Raw genomic sequence first — 16770 nt, forward strand, 5'->3', positions numbered from 1 at the left:
GTCTTTCCTCCTTGTTACATTCTCAAGAAACAGGCTGTGTCCCCGGTGCCTCAAAAGAAAGCTTTCTCTAGGGAAAAGGATCGGGAGGGGAAAAAACCCCAGATATAAAAAGCATGGCCATAGGCAGCCTCTGTAGGTGAAGAAATGAGATGGTGGAGGGAGAGAGAGCAAACCACCCTAACAACAGAAAATGTGGCTGGTGATAACAATTCTGCCTGTGAGACACTTCGGAGAGGGAAGTGCTTTTGCTCTTTTTTTGCATCCCCCCTTCCCACTGCTAGTCTCTAGAAAGCTGTAGCATTTTCAGCAATATTTTCGTCTTTCCATTTTCTTTTCTGCCATAGTCTGCCACCTACTTAGAGGCTGTACTGCAAGCCCTGCTCTGCCCTCACATGTAAGGGAAAAACCGTACTGACCATGCAAAAGGCGTAGATAGCCGCAAGTTTGCCGTGCCTTTGCTCTTTCCCTCACTGTTCTGAGAGGTAAAATTCAATCATGCCAGTAGACACATCCTTCTTTTTAACGACTTGTACAGGGAGGTATTTTTCATTAAGTTGGACGTGATGGTACAGAACGTATATCGCTGAACCCAGCTCTCCAGCAGCGAACTTTCCCCTTTTCACATTAAATTAATTTACTAACAAAACGTGCACCAGAACAGCTTGCACAAGGTGCACATTAAAATGTGTCTATTGAATTATTCTGCAGTTCTCCATCCACGGGCCAGGTTCTGCTATCCTTACTCATTTGGGTAAATAATTTACCCTCTGAGTGGTTTAATCAACTGCAGTTCATCTTCCTGCTACGGGATTGCAAGTAGCCTGAGGTAACCATCCACAGGAGGGAAAGAAAATGAATCTGGTCCATTTTCATCATATCTAATGGCAAACCTGAACTGGATGCCCTTATTACATTGGGCTTTAGGATATGAATTTTCCCTTTGAAAACTGTGATGGCGAGATGCTATCAGATGGGAGTCAAGGGAGAAAAAAGTGAACGCTGTGGTCTAAACAGAGGCAGGGAACATCTGCAGCTGGATTGCGGAAAGGATGCCAGGATCTTTCTTGCTGCACAGGAACAAACATCAGGGTCTTTGACCTCTTAGGGAAGTTAACAAAGCCAAATATATACAGGCTGTCGCATGGAGCTGACCCCTCCTCAGAGAGGGACGTAGCTTCAGATATTCTCTCAGACAGTTTGTGGTCCCCAGCACCCTCGGCCCTCGTACCCCCTGCCCTGTTTTGGCAAGGTGTTCAATGCGGGGGCTCTGCCGGCTTCCTGCGCGGCTGCCGGGGGAGCCAGGGCACGGGGGGGCCGGGCCGGGGCCAGCCCGCACCCCCGGGCCAGGGGCGGGCAGGGGAGGCCGTGGCAGCTGCTGGGGAGTCAAGGGGTGCCCCATCACGGCGGGGCCTAGGAGGGTGCGTTTGTGAATGGGCGCTTCTTCCTCTCCCTCCTTTAGCTGACCCCGGCCGGGTAGAACTGGGGGATTTACTCCGGAATAAACAACTTTCCCCCACCCCCATTTGACGGGAGGCGAAGCTTTGACCAGAAGCAGCCGTCCGTGTCCAGGCTGCCTCTTTCAAAGTGTCGGACAGCCGCCTGGGTGGGGAAGGCTTCCCACAGCAGCCTCCATCACCCTTCAAAACCTCTTTTATTCCCGGGCGAGAAACTCAGAGGGGAGGAAAGGAGGTGCGGGGGGGGAGGGGGGGAGAAGCCGCCAAGGGGCTGCCGGGGCCGCTTGGCACCGGGGAGCGCAGACAAAAGCCGGCGGAACTACGTGGCTTCCATTCAAAAGGGGGGCTCCGCCAGGGCAGCCCCGGCCCGAGGAGGGGGGCGGGGGCGGGAGCGGGGCCGGGGCGGCGGCGGCGGGGCGGGGGGCGGCGGCCCCTCGGCGATGGGGGCCGGCGGGGGCTGAAGCGGCCGCCCAAGCCCAGCCCGGGCGCCACGATGAGGGGCATCCCGGGCTTGAAGCGGCTGCGGCTCAAAATCTGGCGGCGATGCACCGTGGTGCTCCTCCTCCTGTGGGCTGCCTGCTGGGTGCTGGTGAGCGCCCTGCTCTTCCTCCTCCACAGGAGCGTCTTCACCGAGCGCTGCACGGACGAGAAAAGCCGCCGGATCCTGGCGAGGCTGGTACGTGCCCCGGCGGGACGCGGGGCATCCCCCGCCGCCCGGGATGGGGCGCCGGGAGTCCGCCAGGGCTGCCGGAGCCCAGCGCCCCGCACCGGCGGCGCCCCCGCCCGCCCCGTCCCGCCGGGGCTCCGCATCGCCGGCGACAGCCCTGCCCTGCGGGGGGTCGGGCCGTCGGTCGGTCGGTCGGTCGGTCGGTCGGTCGGCTGCCTCCCTCCCTGCGTCCGTCCCTCCCTTCGCGGGGCGAGGGCAGGTGCAGGCAGCGGCCGGCTCCCGGCGTGGGGTGCGGGTGCGCTTCCCAAGCGCTTTGGAAGGGGCAGCTCGGCATCCCGCACGCTCCCAGGCGGGAGGAAACCCCCCCTCCGGGTTTGGGGTTGGTCTTGTTGTTTTGGGTTTTTTTATTTTATTTTATTTAGGCAAAAAGGTGTTGGTACAAAAGTCGTCTTTCAGAAATGCCACACGGCTTGTAGTGCCTCCTTTACGTCTGGCGGGGGCTGGCATTTAAGATGTAGTTATTCGAAATTTAAGAAAGGATTTGGAAATATTCAATAAAATCCCCCCAACCCCAACAACAACAAAAAAAACCCAAACAGATTTAGTACTGTGTAGGAAACACTTCGAGAAGAGGAGCAGTGTGGGTTAGTGCTTTGAATTTAATTTTGTTTCTTAAGGCATTCGTAGTGCCGCTGGTTAGGTGAGAAGGGAGGAATCCTAATAGAAAATAAATAATCTGTTACTACAGCAAGCAAAAGCTAACCATAGATTTACCCTAAATTCTGTATAATAAAGGAAGAGAAGCTATAGCCAGTGGTCCTGACAGCGTGTTTTTATTGGCAGTGAGATTCGGTTTCTTTACCCCAGCAGTCAGCTTGAAGTACAGCTGAGCTCGGGATTGCAGCTGAAGGAATGAATCCTGCCTGCTCCTTACGTGGCTGGGAAGAGCACAGAGGTGTGGAGCTGCAAGGAGCCGCCGAGCTCTGGGAGGTCCAGGCCCTTGCATCACCCCTGCCAGTAAACAGATGGACAGAGACTTCAGTTTGGAGAGCGTCAGGCATGACTTCAAAAGCCCAGGCAGGGATCAGATTTCAGGTGCAAGCTTGGAAAGTTGTCTCTATCACTGTGTGATAGCTCAGTTTCAGACCCCGCTTCCAGAGGAAGAGTGGCTGAGATTGCTGTGCTCATCTGGTTCCGTAGGTGAGTCCTCATCTGTTGCCATAGGTGAGACTTCAATAGCATCGTTAAGGTTTGTAAGCCACAGTTTTCCCAGATGATGTTAGAAAGGGACTGTCCTTCTTGTGGAATGATTAGAAAACAAGCTCATCTTCATCAGCCCTGAAATAAGTCTTTATACATCTCCTGAGCACGGCATGAGTTTTGCAGTTCTACAAAGTGCAATTGATCTACAAAACAATCTGATAGCTTCAGTCTCACGCCTTTTGTTAAGCAAAATTCAACTTCCAAGAAAAACTCTTTTACTAGTCATCTGTCATATTTTTAGTAGGAGATAAGAAAATGAGCTCTTTTAAGCAAGCAGGGGAAAATTGCATGGTTGTATACCCTTTCAAGTGGTATTTCTGAAGGTTTATTCTTTGGAGTAAAACATACATCTGTGGAGACATGTACTGTACTGGGAAGGCTGGAGTAGCACTGGGCATTTTGCAGAGACCAACTTTAACTCTCTAAAAGACCATTCCTACTGCTGGTCTCATCTTCATTTACACTGAACACGCTAAATCATAGCAATCAATTTCTGTTTTCTCTGGAGAAATCAATTAATTTTGATGCCATTCAAAACCTTGCTCAGTATTGCATTTACATAGAAGTACTTGGTCTCAGGCCTGATCCACGCAAAAGGGACAGTTGGTACAGTAAGTTATTTAAATTTATATAAAACCTTAGTGGGGCTTACCCTAATTTAAACTTTTACATAAATTTAAACCCAGCTCTTTTAACTTATCTTGATAAGTGTACTAATGATATTAAAAATTGTGTAGCCAATTTTAAACAGAAACAGATGAGCAAGTCCAAACCGTGCTTGTGTTTGCATTTTTGTGCAGTACAGCTGCTTTTGTATAAGGCTTTTGACTTAGTATCTCTTTCATATTTTAGTTTTAAAAATCTGGCACTTAGTGGCTTTCAAAGGGCAGTCATTAGGTAGATTTAAAACTGTCATACCGACAGATCTCAAAATGCAGCCATTGAGACAGGGATGGCAGTGTGGAGGACCATTTCTGGAAGATTTCTTTGGGGAATTGATTCTTCTTTTTATCAGCACTCATCACGATGATATAAAATCTTGTATGGTAAAGTTTGCAGTTAGTTCAAAGGTTCCTGGGTTGGTAAATAATAAACGGACCATCTTTTCATTGCAGGGTAATCTGCATCACTTGGTTAAATGTTTTCAGACAACCAACATGTGCTTTGATACAGTAAAATGCAAGCTAGTACACTGGGGAGCACACGAGTACCAGCTATGCCAATAGGGTGGAAGACTGTCTTGTAAAACTGTATGACTTTGGAAAGGACGTCAGGGTCAAATAATTGCTTCAACACGAACTACCAGTGCAGCCGGTGCCTAAAAGGCTGGTATGATCTCTGAATGTCTCCAAAAAGGAGAGTTAGGGAAGGGCTGTTCATTGTCTTTGCAGCACTGGACAACAGCATTCGTTTGGTTCTGAGGTCTGTGCTTCCAAGGTTGGTGGAGGGAAAAAAGGACAGAAGAAACAGGGAGGGAATAAAACCACAAAAGTCATCCGGGGGATGAAAAAATAAGAATTATAGGGGGAGGGCTGGGGAGCTAAGCTTACATAGTGTATTATGCTTAAGGCAAAATATGAAACACTGGAAGCTGGAATAATGGGGGAACGTGAAGGTGCAGTCAGTCTTTGATGACCTTCTAAGTTATAATGAACAGGAAACTGGGGAGATTTTTAAAGCCATTGAGTGACTCATGAAGTGCTACATTCTGTGAGTAGAGAGAGACACCTTGAAGATTCTTCAAACTCCTTGATTGCTTATTTGAAGAAGCACTTTTGAAATTCTTGCTTACATTGGTGACCAGCAGAGAGCATTACTTCTGGCGAGTAGATCTGTGTTTCATCACTGTGAGACCAGGAACTCCTTGGTCAAGTCCTGTTTCACAGATCCTCATCTGCAAAACGCTGTGCAAGTTCAGTGTAAGAGGAATCAGATTCGGAGACTGTTTATCAGGTACTGGGTTAATAATCCAAGATTTATAGGTTCAACTCGAACAGCAGACAAGCTCTAAACAGCAGCCAGGTTCAAAAATTACTCACCTGCTATGGCTGGGAAATGTAAGTGAGGCTATTTTTTTCCACAACTACTTTTTCTCATTAATGCCATTAAGACTGTTGTGATGGCAGCACAAGAAAATAAGCTGCATGTTCACATGTTTGACTGCAGGTCTTCTGGGCATGTGTTCTTCTAGGTGAAAGAGGTCTATGTGTATGGACCCTCTAAGAGTGGACTTGATGGACCACAGTAAAATTGTCCACAGGGGCAAGTGTTCACCCATGTGGGTGCAATTACAAGATTAAGTCCTATATTCTCTTACTGTAGCAGAAGAAGAGTTAGGTTGTGGTCTTCTCAATAGGACAACAATGATTTTAAATGTGATTATACTTAAGCTCCAAAGAAAACCCCCAATATTCCTTTTGTTTTTAATCATCTTTCTAATATTGCCTAGAGTTCCAGATGGTTCCTAAGCTACTTCTGCTGTGGAAATTACATTTTCTACTTAAAAAGAGAAAATAAATTTGTATTTCATTCATAGGAATGGATTTTCAAAAGCAAGCACATTGATCTGCATGCTCTGAAGTCTGGGGACAGCATAGATAATCTGCTTGACCATCCTGATGTGGATGTGGATGCAGATGTGTGTGTTTCACACAGGCACATCACCCTGGACTCAGGGTCAGGACAGTCATGCTAGAGTTTGCCTACCTGGCTCTTCTTGCTGGCATTGAATGTTCTCATTTGGTTTGTGAGAACATCAGAGTATAAATAAATTCTGTGCCTGTCTGAACTGCCCTCACTGAGCTGCTTTAGTCAATTTATCGTCATTCTTGGATTTTGGACTTAATCCTCCACTCATTCCCTAGTGTGTTGTTTAAGGTTGGGCTCTGAATTTTGCCTGGCATCAGAATGTATTCCTCACACCTCAGAGGTGCACACCTCAGAGGCTGTTCTCAGGAAATACATCAATCAGTTGAATTTTATGATCATGTTTCTTGTGTACGTAACAGCAAGTCACAAGTGAGGTGGGGGTCAGGCAGCCATTGCAAGTACTGCACATGCAGTGGGAGCTGCCAACTTGCTTAAATTAAGGTTCAAATGCCAGAAAGCAATGAAGAAGGCTGACACTGTCAAGCCGCCTCCCAGATGTTTGGCTTCCTACACCACTAGAGTCTATTCCCCTTTCACCAGAGACCTCTGATCATTCCCTCTACTGATTTGCCCAAAGCAGTCCCTGCAGCTGCACTTCTGAATGCCCATAGGAATATACTGACTGCCTACACTTTTTGGAAATGATAGTGTGGAAACAATTATGGGTTGAAGGGAGGACTGGTAAGGGAATCCTTGCAGTTCTTGTATGAATTTGCAGTGACTGCTTAACTATCAAGCAGCAGTTCCCATGTTTCCATGAGCTGATTTTTTTCCAGGTTTAAAAATATAAGCGTTTCATTCATATCAGAATGTCACTTCTGATAAGTGCATATAAAAACTGGAAAAGTCATTTTGTCCTACAGCATTTCCATATTTAAAAATTCTGAAAGTTCTTGGTCCAAGAGGCATTGAGCGCAACCTCGGTTTCCTGGTAATGTGGAAGGAGGTTCTTACAGCTTCACTCAGGGCATGTTGAATGCAAGGTTGAAACATCCAGGGCTGCGGAAGGTCCCAGCAATCCAGCTACCCATGGATTTTCCATTAGTTTAAGTGTGGATGATGTTAAGTTATGATGCCCTGAACCTTCCAGAGAAGTCCTGACTTACACTGGAAGTTATCTCCTGTGCCTTAAAGCATTACAGCGCAGAATCTCACATAGTGCAGCCAAATGTGTTGAAAGCTTGTCTCACTGAATTCATATGTGGCAAGAACTTAAGAGTAACAGGTCATCTAGAGCATTTCATTGCCCCAAACAAGCCTGTCCTCTACCATCCCAAAATCCCCATTTTGAAGCAAGATTCCCCCTAGTAAAAGGTCTCTGCAGACTTCTGAAAAACCACTGAATAACCCAACGGTTGTAGAAGGTGTGTGCTTGCGGTACCACGACTGCTGCAAGACTCTTGAGCGTAGGACCATTGCTGATTCTTTGCTTTTCTTCTAAGTGGTCCACAGGCGTATGGTACTGCTATGACTATTCTGCTCTTTCACTCCAGTGTCTTGACTACAGCAGTGGAGCCCTGACTGGTGACCTCTGTGAAGACCTGTGTGTGGCACAGAAGCTGGTGTACAAGCACTGCCTTTACTATGACAGAGGTAAGAAGGTCATCCAGGCTGACTGGAGAGGCCAGCCCATCATCCTGAAATCCAAAAAGGAAATCTTCTCCAGTTATGAGCATCTCAGTATGCTAGAGGAGGTGGAAACACAGGATATTCCTGAAACAGAGCTTCTACTGATGGTAGCCTTGGAGGTCAAAAATGTCCTGGGGCTAGAACTGTCTAACAATACCATGGGGCCCCTGTGGACAAGGAAGAAGGGACCACGCTGGAAAGCACAGGTGGCCAGCATGTGGTCCTTGCTCCAGCAGGAAGAATATATCTACTTCAGTTTGCTGCAGGACTTCAGCAAACACGTGCTGCGAATTATTGGCTCTTGTGGACACTTTTATGCTGTGGAGTATCTCACAGCTGGACATGCCTGGCATAAAACTCTTTTTCCCTTGGAAAACGTGGTCGGTCCCTCCCTTGCTGGCCACAGAAGCAAGGTGAGAGCCATCATTGACATTGCGCTCAGCTTCCTGGACATGGTGCAGCATTTTGATAATGACTTCTCTCACCGACTTCACCTGTGTGACATCAAACCAGAAAACTTCGCTATCAGGCATGATCTCACGGTAAGTTGAGTCTTTGGGGTTACGTTGCAGCAATTTGAGGTCAAATTCTAGTCTGCAAGTGGCTCCTCGTACAGCTTTAGGCCAAGTTTTTGTAAAATCAATGCATTTACAACTGACAGGGGAGTTTCTCTACTGCTTTTTCTCCTTTTAGTATCATGTTTCAGAGCGCTAGATCCTGCTACTTGTTTCGAGAACTGTTTGCTCAGTTCTGATTTGTTTCACCTCCTCAAAGGCACCAGCACAGACAGGGTCCCTTGGATGCGGTGAGGAGTACCTCCTGAAGGCAAGGAGATCTCAAAAGCTGTAATGTGAGTCACAGCAACTCTTTCTGGTAGCGATGCTGAAAGGAAGAACTGTTTGAATTTGAAAGCTAAGGCTGAATTCTCTGACCTGGCACAAGGAGAGCTCCCCACATACAAACACATACATCTTTGTGCTTTAGTGTTCAGCTTATCTGGTCTGGAAATGATCCAAGGACAGCGACGTGAAACTCCCTGGTACAGTTACTCTTCGACGTTTTGTTGTACAGCTGTAACTCAGACCTGAATAGCTGTGCATGTTTTCTAAATAGTTATGTAGCTCAGCACCACATTGCTGAATGTATCTTGCATTCATTCTGTGGACAGAAATTCCACTGGTTTCAGTGGGAATTGTGTGTATGGGCTGGAGGCACTGTGCAATAAGTGTTTGAACTAGACTCACAATTTGCGGTGACATCAGTGGAGTTTCTGCACTCTGAGTGAACATAAAGCATTTTCAGGAACTTGAATGCTGTTTTCTGTACTCACTGAGTGTTAACGTAACACTTGCATCTTCAGAGTACTAGACAAACATTGCCTAAACTTATAGCCATTAGGAGCAATTAGAGTGCTTCCCCTTCACCCTTCCCTTCCCTCCCGTTGTTTATTCAGGTGCAATACAGCAGCTGAACTGGGAATGGGTGAGGAGCTACAGCAAGAACTAAAAAAGCGTACTAGCGTTTAGGCAAAAAGTGGGGTACAGCAGGGATTCCTCAAGGCAGGCTTTGCCCATCTTTTTAAGTTACACAGGGCTGTGACTGCCTGTGGCTGAGCACACACCAGAGCATCTGTTCTGCCACCTGCTTAGAGGAAAAGAGATTTCATTTAGGAAAAGAGAAAGAATATTGGCTATGTCTTCCCTTACGAGTTGTCTTGGTGAAGCTTCCTTCTCCAGGATCCTCCCGTGACTTCTGGGGTCCAAAGAGACAGCAGTCACCTTCTGGCATAGGAAAGTCATTTAGTATTTTCTAGGAGAATGGATTAAAAAGGCAAAAAGTGAGACGCTGCTCTCCCAGTTGTGAGTTACTTACAGCCTGTTGGTATCACGTGTTTTCACCCCACTGGGCTGGGAGACAGGAGATATGGACAGAAAGATGCGGGGAGGGGGGAACACACAGAGCGAGCTTCTGGTCAGTGAAGAAGGAAGGAGAGTGAGAAGCAGAAACTCTAGGTGGTTTTATCAGTCCGATCCAGAACAGGGACGCAGCAAGGCAGCCTCTTTTTTTGTCCCTCTTATTTGTTCTAAGCAATTTTTTCACTTGCTTGTTCCTTGTGCTCTCTATAGGATAACAATAAACACCCATAATAGTACCACTGTTTCTCATCCTAGCAACGAGATTGCTAATACCCAAAGAAATGTGCCAGGAGTGCAATAGTTTTCCTTTGAGGATTATTTTCAAATGGTGGGGATAAGCCTCTGGCCCTCACTCTAGCCTTCACATGCTGTTCCTGCAGCACGGAGGGGAGAGATCACTGCCTGGTAGATCACCCAGGGTAATCTGAAGCTGCCATGGAGCTGCATAAGGGACAGAGTTGGAAGGAGGTCTGGGTGAATATACAGTGCTCCAGGAGAGCTGCTTATTTTACCAGCACCTCAGAGCAAACTAGAAAGATTACAGCACCTTAAACATGACTTTAAATCAGGTCAGGAGCTAAGTTAGGTTCTTCCATCATTTCCTTAGGTACCTTCATCATCAATTACAATCATAACAAACCCCACCAAAATGTAGCTGCTTACAGGTGAAATATGTCACCCAGCTCTGTCTTCACAGGGTCTGGCTGGATGCCCACACATTTTTGTAACATATGAACTTCAGTGAAACCACTGAAGCCTTTGGCAGCCATGCATTTGGGAAGCAGGGCGCTTTTTCCTAGCAGACCAATTGATCAGGTTATCAAAGGTTCTTAGTGGGAGCAGAGACCCCACCAGGGTGCTGATACAGTGACCCTAGAGCTGGGAAAACTCTGCACCACTTTTACTGTCTCTTCTCCAAAGAAGTGACCAGCAAAACTGCAGAAAGCCTAAGGAATTAAAGAAGAAAAGAAAAAAAAATTTGCCTGTCCAAACGTGTGAAATTCCTTAGGCTGCATCATCATTATCAAGCTCTCCAAGAAGCTTAAAAATACTTGAGTTTTTAAGCTATGCCTCATCTCTTTAAGATTTTCCCTGGGGAAAAAGTAGAATAAAATGAAGATTAGACCTTGTTCTTTCTCTTGCCTGTGGAAGGTTTATTTGGCCTTCTACCAGACCAGACATCTTTAGTTCCTGGGGTTGATCCAGCTGCTGCTCCAGCCACGCAGTTCAGCCTCCCCTGTTATCTGGGGGTGGGGGTGAATGTTAAAAATAAGACTATCGTTTGAGCCCAAGTAACTCTACTTTGCCCAGGTCCCAGACATTTTCCTCCATGAAAATGTATTTGTCAACTGCTGCAAGGGAGAGTCTCTGACCCTGACTGTCAAGTGTCAAGCGGAGCTCTGGGCGTATGCTGATTGCTGCATCCATGGTGCCGAAGGCAGGCTGCGTTCACTGTGGTCACCCACAGTTTGTCTCATGTCAAGCAGCTGCTGTCCCATTACCGGCTTCCTTTCTTTCCCTGTTTATTGCTGTGGGTTTTTTTAAAGTGAAGTATTAATGGGTGGAATGACACTGGCAGAAAACTGAGACTACAGCCCTTCACTCCCAAAATGGTTTCAAACCTAGCACAGGCAGCAGCTCTGCAGACCTCTTTGTGCTGCATATTCTTTGTGTTGCAAGCCTTGTGTCAGGGTGAGAAAACTGAGTGATCCCTTCAGCCTTTGCTTTTTCTGCTGAGACCAGCTGCTGACGGGACTCTGTTATGGACCATATTTCTGGAGAAGTAGAACAAGAACCACGCACAATAAAAGAGTCAAACCACAGCAAACAGGACTGAGCAAAGCAGTCTTGACTTTCAACAGCCTCAGGGGTCTCTCTACAGCTGAGCAGACCTCAAACCCACTGAATGCAATGGCAGGATTGGAGGGGCTGTACCAGGTATGGGTACTTCTGTACATCCCACTTCTCCTCTCCACAATGATAAAGTCAGGGGTTTAGTCTGGACGGTGAATTGCGAAATGATAGCATCTGGCCTGTGGGTAATTTTGCACCGTCATATAATTAAAAGGTCGAGTTGCCATCTGCATAAGGTGCAAAAACAAGTAAATCAGTCTTCAAGCTGGATGGTCCTGGTATAAGGCAGATCAATCCAGCTGACCCCAGGGATGCATATTGTCCACAATTAATTTTCCCTTTCCTCATGCCATAAGCATTGGTTGTTTTTCTTTCAAAAGTGGTGTTTATAAGACTAGTCCAGCTCAGTTAAGTTAAATAAAACCCTTTCATTGTGATCCCAGTTCTCCACTGGCAGATGCTCTCAGCACAGCATTTCCAAAAGCATGCAGCAAAGAATGCCTGCACAGCTCTGTCCCTCAGGCTGTCCTGTGCCAGATCTGATGGCTTGTTTTGATCCACAGGTGGTCGCTATTGATGTGGATATGGCCTTTTTTGAACCCAAAATGAGGGACATCCTTGAACAGAACTGCACAGGAGACGAAGATTGTAATTTTTTTGATTGCTTTTCAAAATGCAATCTGAAAATCAGAAAATGTGGGGCACAGAGAGCCAATAACAACTTGCAAGTGAGTAGACACAGCTGCTTTATGCATCCATTTCTTTTAAAATCACATTGACTGTAAAATGCCTGGTATGTACTAGGAGACTGTGAGATGAAAACAGTCAGGTTTTTAAATGTGGCCACATAAGTGCCAGTCCTGCTCAGAAATCCCATCTTGGGGCACACAAACAGGTCTTTATATTCACTAGAGTTTATTTGCCATATTTTTGTGTAGCTGTTAGCCCAATGCCTCAGCCAGGAGAGTGAAGAAAGCAGGCATTACTGTCTCCACTAATGCTAAAGCCAGGGCTGTCCACGTGTAAGCAGCAGCGGGGCTATGGCTGCGATTCTCCACTCTACAGACCATGTACACTGATGTAGTGGAAAAGGGAGTCCATGGGGTTTTTGGCCCTGGGATGAGGTGTGAGAGGCACTAGCAGAGCAGAGAGGCTGGGGCAGTGTAGCTTGGCGGCCTTTTGCCTGCTTCTTGCACCTCTTCACTGTCACCACTTGCTCTGCAGACGTGAAAGAGCAGTCTTGAGACGAAGGGGGATTCCTCAGCTAGAGCATAGCCTTTGTGGATGCTCCTTTTCTGGCTGGAGGCATTTTGGATTCAGATGACATTTTGCTACAGTCCTAGGGAAGCAGCAGGGCAGTAGTTGTAGCTCCTAAAAGACAACAATCTGCTCTTTCCCTTTCTTCAGGTAATTTGTGACAAAATATTCCGTCGCTGGTTTTCCCCAAATCTCAGAGGACCATTGGTTTCCCTCCCCCTGCAGCTGCAGCTGCAGAAGGCTGTGCAGGAGTGTGCCGAGCCGGGGCACGTGGACGCTGCCGGGCACCAGAGGACTCTGAAATCTCTCTCCGAGTTATACCAGCTGCTTCAGGTCACTCAGCGAGAACTGCAAAGGGCAGAGTAGACACAAAAGGCAGAACTGCAAGGACCGCATCCCAGCCACTGCTAAGGGACACTGTGTACAAGGCAGCCCATGTTTTCTTTCTCTCTCACTCTTTCACCCCTCCTACCCATTCTATTACATTTACAGCACAGCAATTGTTTTTCTCCTATGCAAATGAAATTCATGGCTGCAGGTGCAGCAAGTCCTGTTAATATCCTTTCAAGTGTGAAATTGTTTTACATTACCTGCATTCGTTCTTGCTTATTTTCCTGAGCTCCTGCTAGCCCTCTCCATCAGCATTCAGCGCATCGTTTGCTTACCAAAAGCTGTAGTCACTGCTCAGATAGCATCTGTCTGCGTGCGGTGCTCAGGGTGAGGGTGAATTTACAGAAGAAAAGTGTGAGTGCAGCAACACTAATGTCAATAATTAATACAGTGGGTAGGTGTCTGTGGATAGGTACATGCATGGTGTTTGTTTTAATTTCTCTGTAGAATAACGTTTTTTTAAATTAGGGACGGAGAGCTCTGTGTGAAAAAACAGTCTCAAATAGGGAAATGTATTGTCACACGAGTGAAGAGTTGCTTTCGTACAAAGCAGTCCCTTCCGATGTCCCCAAAGGCATTTTCTCTGGTGTGTTGCATTACCTGTGCCGTAGCTAATTTTCTGGGGAGAAATTGTACGAAGGTACTTAGGACTCTTTTAAAGCAAAATAATTATAACCCTTGCTGAGTTCCCATGCGGGTACTTCTATTCTGCAGTGGAGAGGTATGAATAATGGCACCGAATTTTCCCATGTGAACAAGCCCTTAGGCACTTGTACATCAGACCACTTGATAAGAAGCACTCCTTTGCCAGAGAGCAGAATCACCCAGGAATGCCAACAATCTGTCCTTTGCACTGAACAGAACAATATCCAGACCCATAGTTTTCTTACAGAGTTGTGTTTTTTTTTTTTAACGAAGAAAGGGAAATTTTTCATAAGAATTCATTATTTTGCAATCAGTTACATAAATAAAGATCCCTAGATTAACTTAAAATCATTAACTTTGCCTTTAAAACATGTGTAGCTGTGGCTGGAGAATCTAACGTACGGGTTCAGAAGACATTGCGTGTGTTTAGGCCCAACATTGTGCAATATACTCCTGAGCTGGTTTTGGCGTGAACACATCACAAAAGCAACAAACAGAAAAACCAGCAGCCTGTGACCGCCCTCAGCTCAGAAGGACGCTGCAATATTAAGATTGACAATGCTGGTTTGTGGGTGTGAGACACGTAACAGCACCTAATCTTTTTTGGTTTTATATCCCTCAGCCTTATGACAACCCTGAAGCCTGTGAGCACTAATTATACATAAACTTTCCATTTCTGGAGTGGTTTCTTAAATGGATGTTAAATTGCCTGTGACCAGAAAAATGTAAGCTGCTTAGGAGACCTTAACACTTACCCAAAACTAGCTCAAATTTTCAGACTAGTGCTAGGTTTTTTTCTATTCCTCGCAATAAACTACTGTAATTTTAAAAATCACACAAGCTCTCAACAAGCTCATAGCGAGGACAACGTTGGCTGCCTTGCCTGGGGCTCTACTGAAGACAAGCTGCTGCTAAGCTAGAGCTACAGGTTAGGAGATCCTGACCAGTAAAGTTGTGCTCAGCCCACACTTCTCCTCTAACCAAGGAGACAGACAATGTTTCAATACTTTAAGATCACCCTTGGCAGAAGCAGGAAGGCAAAGCAGAATAAGAGGAAACCCAAATTCCAGAACAAGCCCTGTTACAAAGTCATCAAACTGATAGAGAAGAAAATGAGTAAGGATAGAATCAGATTATGGTAAAGAGTTGGGGACAGATAAAGTATCGGGTAGAAAGAAGATGAGGAAGAATGAAGGAGAAATAGGAAAAATGAAGTAAAAAATATGGCCCACTTTGTGAAAACTTGATTTATGACATAAAAGCAAATAAACTGGCATTTAGTCTGAGGAAGAAGAGACTGAAGAGAGCGCGGTAACATTATTCAGAAACAGAAAGAGGCAGATAAAAAGAGAGTAGAACTGCCCTGTCCAGATTTCGTTGGTGGATATGACAAGCAATGAGCTTAAATTGTAGCAAGGAAAATTCTGGCTAGACATTTTCTACAGGCTTTCTAATAGTAAGAAGCAGTGGAGATATGGCACAGATCATTCGGGAAGACTTCAGTCTTCATAAGTTGTGATTTTTAACTACAGACAAGAGTGAGCGCCTGTCAGGAATGATGCACATGCAGCTACATTGATGATCCTGCCTTTAGGTAGCCTTTTATCTCCAAGTCCTGTGATTCTGTTATTTTACCAGCTTATGTTTTTGCTCTTGTGACTCCCTCACAACAAAATCCACCCTTCTGAGACACGGGGATGGGTAACTCTCCTTTACCTTCCATGTGCAAATCCATGGGGTCCCCTGGGAAGGGAAAGCACAGAAGTCTCCTGCTGTGCAAATTATGCTACAGAGCCTAGTGGTGTGATCAGGGTTTGTGTGTTCCCCACCTGACCTCCCTGCTGAAGGCACTGATCCTTGCTAGGTCAGCGTGATGTGGTCTGTACCCCAAATGCTGCTGGGGAACCTGAAGATCGTCTACGTTATCCGTTTCCTGTTTCGTTGGTCCCATGAATTCTTTCCTCCTTCCCAAGCCTGCAGGATGCCCTCAGGGAAAAGCAAGCATCACGCAGACACTCGGTGCTTGCGGCAGTGTCATGCTCCAGCGTGGCAGGGCTCCCCTGCCCATTTTCAGGTTTGCATTTCAAATGGGCTAAATTTCTGTTGGATGTGTGGTTTCAGTTTTAAAACAGGTGGAAAAAAAACATAGTGAAATGAAACCAGCCAAACGCTGGTGGAATGTCACTCTGCTCAGAAGGTCCTTCTCTTTGGCAGGTTTGAGGAAGGGATGCTGCCTTTGACAGATTTCTCCAGCCCCCCTAGGGCCTGGCTGCAGCTGCCTCCACCTGGCAGGGACCTGATTCCCCCACACCACACCCTTTCCCAGGTCATTAGGTTTCACTTCTTCTTTTCAGGATACAGAGAAAAATCCTCAGAAACCTCTCAAGAGCAACACAAGTGGGCTATTTGTACTTGGCTGGGCTGTGAGATTGCATATCGCTGATGCAGCCAGCTCCAGCTGGCTTTGGAACACCTTCACCGGTGAGTGGGAAGACAAGGAGAATCTGACAGGCTGTGTGAACACAGGGCTTGATTCTTCAGTGCCCCCTGTGTGCCTTCTAAAGTCACTCAAACCTGGGAAATGGGAGAGAAACATACTACCAGTGAAGCAAATTAAATATTCTGACTTATTTAGCACAGGTACCAATGATGAAACCAGGAATAAAACAGTAGTCATGCCTTTCTCTCCCTGGGACAGAAAGAAAAGAAAGTGAAGGTGCTGGTTTAATTGCCATTTACCTTAAAGAGACACGTGTAAACTGCATTATTTTACACCCATGTTTTATGTCGGAAATCTCTATACAGGTATCTGACAATGAAGAACCAGGCTCACACGTCCCTTCCAACACAGCCCTTTTTGTACTGCCTTGGCAGCACTGCCCACCAAAACCAGCCCTGGCATAAAGAGACACCCAGCTGGCTCATACTTCCGAGGGCACAGCCAGGTCAGGCGGGTGTTGAATGAGAGTCCTGTGTGCTGTTGAACCCGGGCTGTCGGCACAGTTCATTGCAATACAACAGCCAGCAGTGATAGCTGGAAAATTCT

General features: G+C 46.5%; 1 protein-coding gene across 1 annotated transcript; it reads left to right on the forward strand.

Moving 5' to 3' along the window:
* The first annotated feature begins 1893 nt into the window (after nucleotides 1–1893).
* DIPK1C (divergent protein kinase domain 1C) lies at nucleotides 1894–14397 on the forward strand. The gene is made up of 4 exons (XM_075084579.1): nucleotides 1894–2130; nucleotides 7527–8204; nucleotides 11996–12160; nucleotides 12840–14397. Exons 1-4 carry the CDS (start codon nucleotides 1948–1950, stop codon nucleotides 13053–13055), a joined length of 1242 nt encoding a protein of 413 aa, XP_074940680.1. The 5' UTR covers nucleotides 1894–1947; the 3' UTR covers nucleotides 13056–14397.
* The last annotated feature ends 2373 nt before the right edge of the window (nucleotides 14398–16770 follow it).

Source organism: Phalacrocorax aristotelis, chromosome 2, assembly GCF_949628215.1.
Source record: "Phalacrocorax aristotelis chromosome 2, bGulAri2.1, whole genome shotgun sequence".
Classification (NCBI taxonomy): Eukaryota; Metazoa; Chordata; class Aves; order Suliformes; family Phalacrocoracidae; genus Phalacrocorax; species Phalacrocorax aristotelis.

Coding starts and splice junctions, on each gene's coding strand:
- DIPK1C (XM_075084579.1), top strand. CDS start 1,948: ATGAGGGGCATCCCGGGCTTGAAGCGGCTGCGGCTCAAAATCTGGCGG. Junction 8,205..11,995: donor CTATCAGGCATGATCTCACG/GTAAGTTGAGTC, acceptor TTTGATCCACAG/GTGGTCGCTATTGATGTGGA. Junction 12,161..12,839: donor GAGCCAATAACAACTTGCAA/GTGAGTAGACAC, acceptor CCCTTTCTTCAG/GTAATTTGTGACAAAATATT.